The sequence below is a fragment of the Lepidochelys kempii genome, chromosome 13, assembly GCF_965140265.1.
Source record: "Lepidochelys kempii isolate rLepKem1 chromosome 13, rLepKem1.hap2, whole genome shotgun sequence".
Lineage (NCBI taxonomy): Eukaryota > Metazoa > Chordata > Testudines > Cheloniidae > Lepidochelys > Lepidochelys kempii.
Window position 1 is genome coordinate 41,081,968 of NC_133268.1, and position 12,076 is coordinate 41,094,043.

The window sequence follows — 12,076 nt, forward strand, 5'->3', positions numbered from 1 at the left end:
TGGTTCCCATAGAATCATAGAATCATGGACTTTAAGGTCAGACGGGACCATTATGATCATCTAGTCTGACCTCCTGCACAACTCAGGCACCAGAATCTCACCCATTCACTCCTGTAACAAACCCCTAACCTATGTCTGAGCTATTGAAGTCCTCAACTTGTGGTTTAAAGACTTCAAGGTGCAGAGAATCCTCCAGCAAGTGACCCATGCTGCAGAGGAAGGCGAGAAAATCCCAGGGCCTCTGCCAATCTACCCTGGAGGAAAATTCCTTCCCGACGCCAAATATGGTGATCAGCTAAACCCTGAGCATGTGGGCAAGACTCACCAGCCAGACACCCAGCAAAGAATTCTCCATAGGAACTCAGATCCCACACTATCTAGTGTCCCATCACAGGCCATTTGGCATATTTACTGCAACTAGTCAAAGATCAATTAATTGCCAAAATTAGACTATCCCATCATACCATCTCCTCCATAAACTTATCAATCTTTAGTCTTGAAGCCAGATAGGTCTTTTGTCTCCACTGCTCCCCTTGGAAGGCTATTCCACAACTTCACTCCTCTGATGGTTAGAAACCTTCATCTAATTTCAAGTCTAAACTTCCTGATGGCCAGTTTATATCCATTTGTTCTTGTGTCCACATTGGTACTGAGCTTAAATAATTCCTCTCCCTCTCTGGTATTTATCCCTCTGATATTTTTATAGAGAGCAATCATATCTCCCCTCAGCCTTCTTTTGGTTAGGCTAAACAAGCCAAGCTCTTTGAGTCTCCTTTCATAAGACAGGTTTTCCATTCCTTGGATCATCCAATGGCATTTTGGGATGTATAAGTAGGGGCATTGCCAGCAGATCGAGGGACGTGATCGTTCCTCTCTATTCGACATTGGTGAGGCCTTATCTGGAGTACTGTGTCCAGTTTTGGGCCCCACACGACAAGAAGGATGTGGAAAAATTGGAGAGAGTCCAGCGGAGGGCAACAAAATGATTAGGGGACTGGAACACATGACTTACGAGGAGAGGCTGAGGGAACTGGGATTGTTTAGTCTACAGAAGAGAAGAATGAGGGGAGATTTGATAGCTGCTTTCAACTACCTGAAAGGTGGTTCCAAAGAGGATGGATCTAGACTATTCTCAGTGGTAGCAGATCACAGAACAAGGAGTAATGGTCTCAAGTCGCAGTGGGGGAGATTTAGGTTGGATATTAGGAAAAACTTTTTCACTAGAAGGGTGGTGAAGCACAGGAATGCGTTACTTAGGGAGGTGGTGGAATCTCCTTCCTTAGAAGTTTTTAAGGTCAGGCTTGACAAAGCCCTGGCTGGGATGATTTAATTGGGGATCGGTCCTGCTTTGAGCAGGGGGTTGGACTAGATGACCTCCTGAAGTCCCTTCCAACCCTGATATTCTATGATTCTATGATCCTAGTAGCTTTTCTCTGTACCTGTTCCAGTTTGAATTCATCCTTCTTAAAAATGGGAGACCAGAACTGCACACAATATTCCAGATGAGGTCTCACCAGTGCCTTGTATAACTGTACTAACACCTCCTTATCTCTACTGGAAATACCTTACCTGATGAATCCCAAGACCACATTAGCTTTTTTCATGGCCATATCACATTGGTGGCTCATAGTCATCCTGTGATCAACCAATACTCCAAGGTCCTTCTCCTCTGTTACTTCCAAGTGATGCGTCCCCAGTTTATAAGAAAATTTCTTGTTATTAATTCCTAAATGAATGACCTTGCACTTTTCACTATTAAATTTCATCCTATTACTATTACTCCAGTTTACAAAGTCATCCAGATCTTCCTGTATGATATCCCAGTCCTTCTCTGTATTGGCAATACCTCCCAGCTTCGTGTCATCCACAAACTTTATTAGCACACATTCCCATTTTTTGTGCAAAGGTCAGTAATAAAAAGATTGGTCCCAAAACCGATCCCTGAGAAATTCCACTAGTAACTTCCTTCCAGCCTGACAGTTCACCTTTCAGTATGACCCACTGTAGTCTCCCCTTTAACCAATTCCTTATCCACCTTTCAATTTTCATATTGATCCCTATCTTTTCCAATTTAGCTAATAATTCCCCATGTGGAACCGTATCAAATGCCTTACTGAAATTGAGGTAAATTAGATCCACTGCGTTTCTCTTGTCTAAAAAATCTTCTCAAAGAAGGCGATCAGGTTGGTTTGGCACGATCTACCTTTTGTAAAACCATGCTGTATTTTGTCCCAATTACCATTAACCTCAATGTCCTTAACTACTTTCTCCTTCAAAAATTTTTCCAAGACTTTGCATACTACAGATATCAAACTAACAGGCCTGTAGTTACCTGGATCATGTTTTTTTCCTTTCTTAAAAATAGGAACTATGTTAGCAATTCTCCAGTCATACGTTACAACCCCTGTGTTTACAGATTCATTAAAAATTCTTGTTAATGGGCTTGCAATTTCATGGGCCAGTTCCTTTAATATTCTTGGATGAAAATTATCTGGGCCCCCCGATTTAGTCCCATTAAGCTGTTCAAGTTTGGCTTCTACCTCAGATGTGGTAATATCTACCTTCATATCCAAGTAATAACAGACAGAATAAAGTAAGTTACCAAGCAAAATGAAACAAAACACTCAAGTCTAACCCTAATACATTAAGAAACTGATTACAGATGAAATCTCACCCTCAGAGATGCTCCAATAAGCTTCTTTCACAGACTAGACTCCTTTCTAGTCTGGGCCCAATCCTTCCCCCTGGTACAGTCCTTGTTCCAGCTTAGATGGTAGCTAGGGGATTTCTCATGATTGCAGCCCCTTTTGTTCTTTTCCACCCCCCTTTATAGCTTTGGCACAAGGTGGGAATCCTTTGTCTCTCTCTGGGTTCCCACCCTTCCTTCTAAATAGAAAAGCCCCAGGTTTAAGATGGATTTCAGTACTAGGTGACATGGTCACATGTCCTGTGAGACCCCAAGACTTCATTCTTCCTGGCCTGACTCACAGGAAGGCCTGCAAGAAAACAGCCATTTACAACCAATTGTCCTAGTTGATGGGAGCCATCAAGATTTCAAACCACCATTAGTGGCCCACACTTTGCATATTTACAATAGTATCTCAGAGTTATATTTCATATTTATAGTTTCAGATACAAGAATGATACATTTATACAAATAGGATGACCACACTTAGTAGATTATAAGCTTTGTAATGATACCTTACAAGAGATCTTTTGCATGAAGCATATTCCAGTTACATTATATTCACACTCATTATCATATTGTCATAAAATCATATAGAGTGCAATGTCACCTGGTTACCTAATGAAATTAATAGACAGCAGGTTTAAAACAAACCTAAGGAGGTACTTCTTCACACAATGTACAGTCAACCTGTGGAGCTTATTGCCAGAGGATGTTGTGAAGGCCAAAAGTATAACTGGGTTCAAAAAAGAATTAGATGAGTTCATGGAGGACAGGTACATCAATGGCTATTAGCCAAGATGGTCAGGGACACAACCCAAAGCCTCTGACTTGCCAGATTCTGGAATTGAACAGCAGGGGATGGATCACTGATAATTGCCCTGTTCTGTCCATTCACTCAGAAGCATCTGGCACTGGCCACTGTTGGAAGACTGGACACTGGGCTAGATGGGCCTTTGGTCTGATCCAGTGTGGCTGTTCTTATATTTCTTTCATTGTTGTCTCGTATTCAATTTGTGATCCATCTGGTACTGACTATCATTGGAGGCAGAATACTGTACTAACTTGAATTCTGGGCAGCAATATCTAGGAAGCCACAGTGCTCTTCTTTCTAAGAGTGAGGAGTATGTCTATCTATCTATCTATCTATCCCCATACAGCCCATCTATCTATCTATCATCAGTCACTCAACCAAGATTTACTTGTAAATTCTCAGAAAATTCACCGTGCCTATGTACTTCTTCCTCACTAAATTACACCAGGCCTTCTCCACCTGCATGGCACATATCACTGTGGTGGTAACCTACTACGTGCCCCTGGTCTTTGTCTACCTGAGGCCGGGATGCCATGATCCACTGGACAGGGTGGTGGCTGTATTCTACACCATGGTGACCCCACTTCTCAACCCCTTCATCTACATGCTGAGAAACAAGGAGATTAAAGAAGCCCTGATAAGACTGGGGAGCAGGAGACTAGCTGTGCCCTGAGTAGTGATTATCCTGCCTTCAGCAGGAGCTGCCTGAGGACTGGACAGGAGAGCGGGACTTGGACTTGGACTTGGACTTGGGGGATTCAGGACTCCTGGATTCTAGCTAGTGTCTGAAGGACTGTGGTCTGCCAGGGTGGGAGATGCGTGGCACCTGGTAATCTTAGCAGGCGTCAGCTGTGTTTTTTTAATTATTATTGTTGTTGTATGTTCTCTCTGTAATTCTAAACTTAACGGACTGTGTGAAATCTGACTGGTCACTGGTCATTCTTGTCCTTCTCCCTGAGAAGGAGCAAACCACAGGTGCTGGATTAAGCTCAGACCCTTGGAGATAGTCACAGTAAATTGCAGGGGGGTTCAAGGTCCCTGGTCGAGTGGAAGAGGTACACAGATCCTTGTGATGCTGCACTCCATATGATTTTATGAAAATATGCTAATGAGTATGAATATAATGTAACTGGAATATGCTTCATGCAAAAGGTTTCTCGTAAGGTTTCATTACAAAGCTTATAATCTACTGAGTGTGGTCATCCTGTTTGTATAAATGTATCATTCTTGTATCTGAAACTATAAATATGAAATATAACTCTGAGGTCCTATTGTAATTATGCAAAGTGTGGGCCATTAATGTTGGCTTGGAATCTTGATGGCTCCCATTAACCAGGACAATTGACTGTTGATGGCTCTGTTTACTTGCAAGTCTTCCTGTGAGTCAGGCTGGGAAGAATGAAGGCTTGGGATCTCACAGGACATGTGACCATGACACCTAGTACTGAAATCCATCTTAAACCTGGGGCTTTTCCATTTAGAAGGAGGGTTGGGGACTCAAAGAGACAAAAGATTCTCACCTTGTGCCAAAGCTATATAAGGAGGTGGAACAGAACAAAAGAGGCTACATTCATGAGAAATCCACTAGCTACCACCTGAGCTGGAACAAGGGCTGTACCGGGGAAAGTACTGGGCCCAGACAAGGAGGAGGCTAGTCTGTCAAAGAAGCTTATTGGAACATGTCTGCGGTTGAGACTTACCGCATTTAGTTTTTACTGTTTAGGCTTAGACTTGTGTGTTTTATTTTATTTTGCTTATTACTTCACTTTGTTCTGTCTGTTATTACTTGGAACCACTTAAATCCTACTTTTTGTATTTAATAAAATCACTTTTAACTTATTAATTAACCCAGAGTATGTATTTATACCTGGGGGGACAAACAGCTGTGCATATCTCTCTATCAGTGTTATAGAGGGCAAACAATTTATGAGTTTACCCTGTATAAGCTTTATACAGGGTAAAACAGATTTATTTCGGGTTTGGACCCCATTGGGAGTTGGGTACCTGAGTGTTGGAGACAGGAGCACTTCTTAAGCTGTTTTCAGTTAAGGCTGCAGCTTGTCGGGGATGTGGTTCAGACTTGGATCTGTCTTTGCAGCAGGCAAGTGTGTCTGGCACAACCAGGCAAGGCACTGAAGTCCCAAGTTGCCAGGGAAAACGGTCTTAGAGATAGTCCCAGCACATCAGGTGGCAGTTCCCAAGGTGGTTTCTGTGACCCAACCCATCACAATCCTAACCCAGTGAGAGGTGACTGACGGAAGCATTTGAGCTAAGGGGGCACTGTGAGCATACAACAAAGGGGGTAGAGGTGCAATTAACACTGGAACTGTGACACTCAAAATCATCTATTCTGGACTTAAAGTCTATGAAAACATTATCTGTTTCTTACCTTGGCCTTCCTCCCCACCAAACCTCCTCCACTACGTTCCATTATTATCTACCAGCTACCCTGGAAGGTCTTCTGAGGAGGAGCCGTCTCTCACTGTGTGTCTGTGATGCACAGTGGGGTCCTAATCTCAGTCACTGTGTGTCTATGATACACCTGGCACAGTGGGGTCCCTAGCTCAATCATTGGGTGACTCTGAAGTGCCTTACATGTTGGAGGTCAGTTTCTGTATATTTAGGCAGCGTCTGCCACAAAGGGGTCCCGATCTCCATTCCTGTGTGTCTGTGCGGTGCTTGGCACAGTGGGGTCCCAGTCTCAGTTCCTGTGCATTTGTGCAGTGCCCAGCACTGCGGTGTCCTGATCTCTGTTGCTCTGTATGTCTGAGCAGTGTCCAGAAGAGTGGGGTCCCCAACCACAGTCACTCTGGGTTTGTCTGTGCAGCGGGATCCCACCCGCTGTCATTGTTTGTGCAGTCTCTGACCCAGTGTGGTCCTGACCTGTTACTGTGTCTGTGCAGCCCCTGGGGGAACAGGGCTCCATTCCCAGCTGGGCCTCCAGGTGCAACCACCATGCACACAATAAGTATTAGTGAGATCTGTCAGGCTGATCCAGACCTGGGAGCACTGGACAGACTCGTTCAGGGAGCCTTTCACCTCTAGGTCTCCAAGCTGCACTGCCCACCTCGAGAGCAGCCAAAAGCCATTGCAACCCAATAGAAGTGCAGCTACCCATTTCCACCCGCTCAGGATCTGGGCCAGGGTTCTTCAGAAACAACAGAGACATTTCCACCTGCAAGGTGTGCCCGTGAGGTCACAGCACTGTGTCGTGTTACAGGAGTGCTCTGGAAAGGAGACAAGCCTCCATGAGTGCATGGCTTGTTAGCAGCGAAGCTGCAGGTATGTGACACTCTGGAACATGTAGTGGAGTTCCTGGATTTCATAGGAGCAATGGAAGTTGTTGTTGTGCAAATGGTTTATTATGGGTGTGACGTTGCACTCTATATGATTTTATGAAAATATGCTAATGAGTATGAATATAATGTAACTGGAATATGCTTCATGCAAAAGCTCTCTTGTAAGGTATCATTACAAAGCTGATAATCTACTGAGTGTGGTCATCCTGTTTGTATAAAGGTGTCACTCTTGTAACTGAAACTATAAATATGAAATATAACTCTGAGGGCCTATTGTAATTATGCAAAGTGTGGGCCATTAATGGTGGTTGGGAATCTTGATGGCTCCCATCAACCAGGACAATTGACTGTGGATGGCTCTGTTCGCAGGCAGGCCTTCCTGTGAGTCAGGCCAGGAGGAATGAAGGCTTGGAGTCTCACAGGAAATGTGACCATATCACCTGGTACTGAAATCCATCTTAAACGTCTTAGTCTTTAAGGTACCACCAGACTCCTTGTTGTTTTTGTGGATACAGACTAACACGGCTACCCCCTGATACTTGACATCTTAAACCTTGTGCTTTTCCATTTGAGGGGGGACCCAGAGAGACAAAAGATTCCCGCCTTGTGCCAAAGCCATATAAGGAGGTGGAACAGAACAAAAGAGGCAGCCATCATGAGGAATCCGCTAGCTACCACCTGACCTGGAACAAGGGCTGTACTAGGGGAAAGGATTGGGCCCAGACTAGGAAGGTGTCCAGTCTGTGAAAAAAATTATTGAAACGTCTCTTAGGGTGAGATTTTATCTGTATTCAGCTTTATTTTATCTGTATTCAATCAGCTGTACTAGCCTTAGATGTGCATGTTTTATTTTATTTTGCTTGGTAATTCACTTTGTTCTGTCGGTTACTACTTGGAACCACTTAAATCCTACTTTCTGTATTTAATAAAATCACTTTTTTACTTATTAATTAACCCAGAGTATGTATTAATACTGGGGGGAGGGCAAACAGCTGTGCATATCTCTCTATCAGTGTTATAGAGGGCAAACAATTCATGAGTTTATCCTGTATGAGCTTTATACAGGGTAAAACAGATTTATTTCGGGTTTGGACCCTATTGGGAGTTGGGCATCTGAGTGTTAAAGACAGGAACACTTCTTAAGTTGCTTTCAGTTAAGTCTGCAGCTTTGGGGCCCGTGGTTCAGACCCTGGGTCTGTGCTGGAGCAGACGGACGTGTCTGGCTCAGCGAGACAGGGTGCTGGAGTCTCAAGCTTGCAGGGAAAGCAGGGGCACAAGTAGTCTTGGCACATCAGTTGGCAGCCCCCAGGGGGTTTCTGTGACCCAACCCGTCACAGTGGGTCACCTGCAACTCAAGAGATTTGGGGGTTCGAGATCTGCCCAGACACTGCGTGAGTCACCTATGCTGGAAAGGTCAAAGAAGGCAACTAAGTCTGTTGGGCCCCTATGAAAATTCCTGACAACCTCTGTGGCCCTCAGCCTGTGAAATGGGCTAACCCTTCCCTCTCTGACACGAGGGAGGAGAGATTCACTGGTGTAAGTGAGGGGCCATAGAAGGACCCAGGGCAATGCAAGCACTCAGGTAGAAATTGTATTCTTCAGAGTCTTCTCACTCTTCCCCTAACACTCCACTTAGTTCAGCCAGATGCCAGGAAAACAAACCTTTGGCGTACAGCTGGTGGGGCATTTTCTGGTGTTTGGTGTGGGGTTTTCTTTGTTTGTTTTTGTTTGTGGATTTTTGGTTGGATAATGTCTATTTTGCAAAACCAGAACTGCTCCTGAAACAGTGTTGGGCTCACTGAAACACCTGACTCAAATAAAAATCTTCAAGATTGTAGAAACACCCTGTTTCAATGTTGTCAGCCCAAAAAGTTGGGGCAAGGGGTTGAGTCAAAACAATGCCCTGTTTAGAATTGTTAAAAAAGGGGAAAGGTCAGTATTGACTAAAACACTTTAAAATGATTAATACGAAACATTTATTTACCCAAAGTGAACTTTTTTTTAGATTTTTTAAGAAACACTTTGGAGATTTTGCTTTTTCCGTTCTGAAAAATTTCAAAATGCCAGAAATTCTCCTGGGATGGAAAACCTTTTTCCTACCTAGCCCTGCTTTGAAAGCAAACCCACCATTGTGTAGTCCGATAGACATGCAGCCAAGAGTCAAAGTGAATGTGCTCGGTGTAAAAAGACATGAGGATATTAACGCTCCTGATGCTTTGGCGAGTCGTGCCAGCTGGGGATACGGCTGCTTTACATTAGAGCTGCCTCTATAACTAGAGTGTAATTAACTGTCCAAGTGAGAGTGTAGACAGGAAATGAAGGTTAAAACATGTACTTTGATCAAAATGTGCCATGAGCTCTCCAGTGACCATGATGGTGACCCCAAGCGCTGGGTTCTCATCTGGGCTCATGCTGACTCTCAGGAGACAGCATCCCCTACAGCATCGTGCCCCCAGCTGCCATGCTGGGACATTGGGTCCAAAACTGACTCAGAGGGTGTGTCTACACTGGGATAAAAGACCGGTGGCTGGCCTGGGTCAGCTGACTCAGGCTGCCGGGGTAAATGTGACTCATGCTGCCGCTGTGTACATGCTCAGACTGGAGCCAAGTTGAGAAATCTACTGAGCGAATGTTTTTGTGTTGTTGGTTTTTTTTAGCCCCAGAGCCCTGCAAGCCCAAGTCAGCTGACCCGAGCCAGCTGCAGGTTTTTGATCCCTGTTCAGACATAACCAGAGAAAACCGGGCCCCACCCCTTTCCCTGCAGCACAGCGCCCCTAGAACTTTGCTGGGACATTGGGGTCAGCACTCACACCAAGGGAAGAGACACTCACTCCACTCTGTGCAAAGCAGCATCCCCTTGCTGAGCCCTGGGCTCAGGCCTGGCTCAGAGCGTTGTGTGTGTGGAATATCAGTGAGAGCAGTTTTCTATAAGAATTATTGCATTAAATTAAGCAAAGGCAGGACCTTTGGTGTAACCATCAGCAGCAGCACGAGGTGCATTCTGCAGTCCAGCCTAGCCAGGCCCACAGACTCTCCTCACTAATGAAATACACGGGTCTTCTTCACTGTGCCCAAACACTTCTAATAATGCCCACTGGAGTTTCCCAGTAGTGGTCGGAGGGCATCATTATATGTACTTATAAATACAGCGAACGTCAACAGTTTAATATTGGCTCAGCCGTGAGTGATCCCGAAGGAGAGAAATACACAAGGGGAGAAGAGAGGAGAGAACAAGGAGGAGCAGAGAGAAGGTTATAAGAAACTGCAGAGAGAAAGGACAAGTCAGAGCTGAAGGAGAAACTAAACAGAGCAGAGAAACGATTGCTAGAAACAGAGAAACTGCCTGATCAGATCAGTGCCGGGGCCCCTCCAGCCTGGTCTCCCGCTGTGGCTGGTACCAATTACTTAGGAGGCAGATGCAAGGAGCCTGCAGCGGGCAGCTCTGGCGTAATCCTCTGTAGGGACGATGACCCTGAGCCCCGGCCAGTTTGAGGCTGGCTTCACGTTCGAATCGACCCCAGCTCCTGTGTGAAGTGTCTGGTTGGAGGGATTTAACGAGGTAAAGGGACAGCCGAGAGAGCACCAGTGAGAGCAGCACAGAGCGCTGGCTGCAGCGTCCCACTGAGCGCACGGCCAGGTACCGTACACAGCTCTACACAGTCATACAGAGGGAGATTTTAAGACTGGAAGAGGCCAGGATGATCCTGGGTACCAAAAGCATAGAATTTCACCCAGTTACCCCTGCACCAAGCCCAGCAACTCCTGCCTGACTAAAGGCCCTCCTCCACAGAGGCAGGCATGCTTCCACAAAGGCAAGTGCTCTTGTCTTGAAGACAGCAAGAGACAGAGAATCTGCCACTTCCCCTGAGAGCTTGTTCCAAGGGTTAATCACCCTCGTGGCTAACCATGCATGCTTTGTTTCCCATTTGAATTTGTCTGTATTTTGCTCTGGGCTTCTATCCCCAGCTCCAAGAGAGGAGTGAGGTCTAGTAGGTTAAAACAGAGCAGGCTGGGAGTCAGGACTTCTGGGGAGTGGGGTTCAGTGGGTTGGAGCAGGAAGGTGCGGAGCCAGGACACCTGGGTTTGATTCTGAGCCCTGTACATGAGTGTTATTCTGAAAGCCCATGCAGAAATCAACCATTTCACTTTTTGTTCATTATAAACACTGCAGGTTCACTCACAGGAACACAAACAGAGTGAATGGAGTGTGGGAACAGATCCCAGCTCACCCATTTCATCCTGGTGGGGATCCCATACCCCCCAGAGCTGCGGGTGCCCTTGTTCCTCTTCTTCCTCCTCATCTACCTATTGACACTATGCGGGAACCTGCTCATCCTGCTGGCGGTGGCCCAGGAGTGCCGGCTGCACAAGCCCATGTACTGGTTTCTCTGCCACTTGTCCTTCCTGGACATGACGGTCTCCTCGGTGGTGGTGCCCAAGGTGGTGGCCGGCTTCCTGCCGGGCGGCGGGGCCATCTCCTTCCATGGCTGCATGGCCCAGCTCTTCTTCTTCCACTTCCTTGGCTGCACTGAGTGCTTCCTCTACACGGTCATGGCCTACGACCGCTTCCTGGCCATCTGCAAGCCACTGCGCTACAGCGTCATTATGAATCGCAGAGCCTGCCTGTGCCTGGCAGTGGGGACCTGGCTAGGGGGCTCCCTGCACTCGTTCATAGAGACTGCACTCACCTTCCGCCTGCGCTATGGCCGGGGCACCCAGGTAGGCTACATCTGTTGCGATATCCCAGCTGTGCTGAAGCTGGCCTGTGGGGACACGGCACTCAACGAGCTGGTGACATTCATCGACGTGGGATTCGTGGCCATGACCTGCTTCCTGCTGATCCTGACTTCCTACATCTACATCATCTCGGCCATCCTGAGGATCCGCTCCAATGAGGGTAGACGTCGGGCCTTCTCCACCTGTGCAGCACATATCACCGTGGTGGTGACCTACTATGTGCCCGTGTTCTTCATCTACCTGAGGCCAGGTTCCCAGCACCCCATGGACAGGGTGGTGGCTGTATTCTACACCACAGTAACCCCGCTCCTCAACCCCCTCATCTACACACTGAGGAACAAGGAGATGAAAGCTGCCCTCATGAGACTGGGGGGCAGAAAACTGCCAGGGCCTGAGCCATGATTATCCTGCGGCCAGCAGGAGCTGCCTGAGAACTGGACAGGGAGAGAGGGACTTGGAGATGAGCATCAGGACTCCTAGGTTATGTCCCTGGCTCTGGGAGGGGAGTGGGGTCTAACAATTGAACTCCAGGTTCCTGGG

General features: G+C 46.5%; 1 protein-coding gene across 1 annotated transcript; it reads left to right on the top strand.

Annotated features, from left to right (window-relative positions):
* The first annotated feature begins 10,996 nt into the window (after positions 1-10,996).
* On the top strand, positions 10,997-11,938 carry LOC140896828 (olfactory receptor 10G6-like). The gene has a single exon (XM_073308832.1). It carries the CDS (start codon positions 11,000-11,002, stop codon positions 11,936-11,938), a length of 939 nt encoding a protein of 312 aa, XP_073164933.1. The 5' UTR covers positions 10,997-10,999.
* The last annotated feature ends 138 nt before the right edge of the window (positions 11,939-12,076 follow it).

What these genes read in the sequence shown, in the direction of transcription:
- LOC140896828 (XM_073308832.1), top strand. Translation starts at nt 11,000, where the DNA reads ATGGAGTGTGGGAACAGATCCCAGCTCACCCATTTCATCCTGGTGGGG.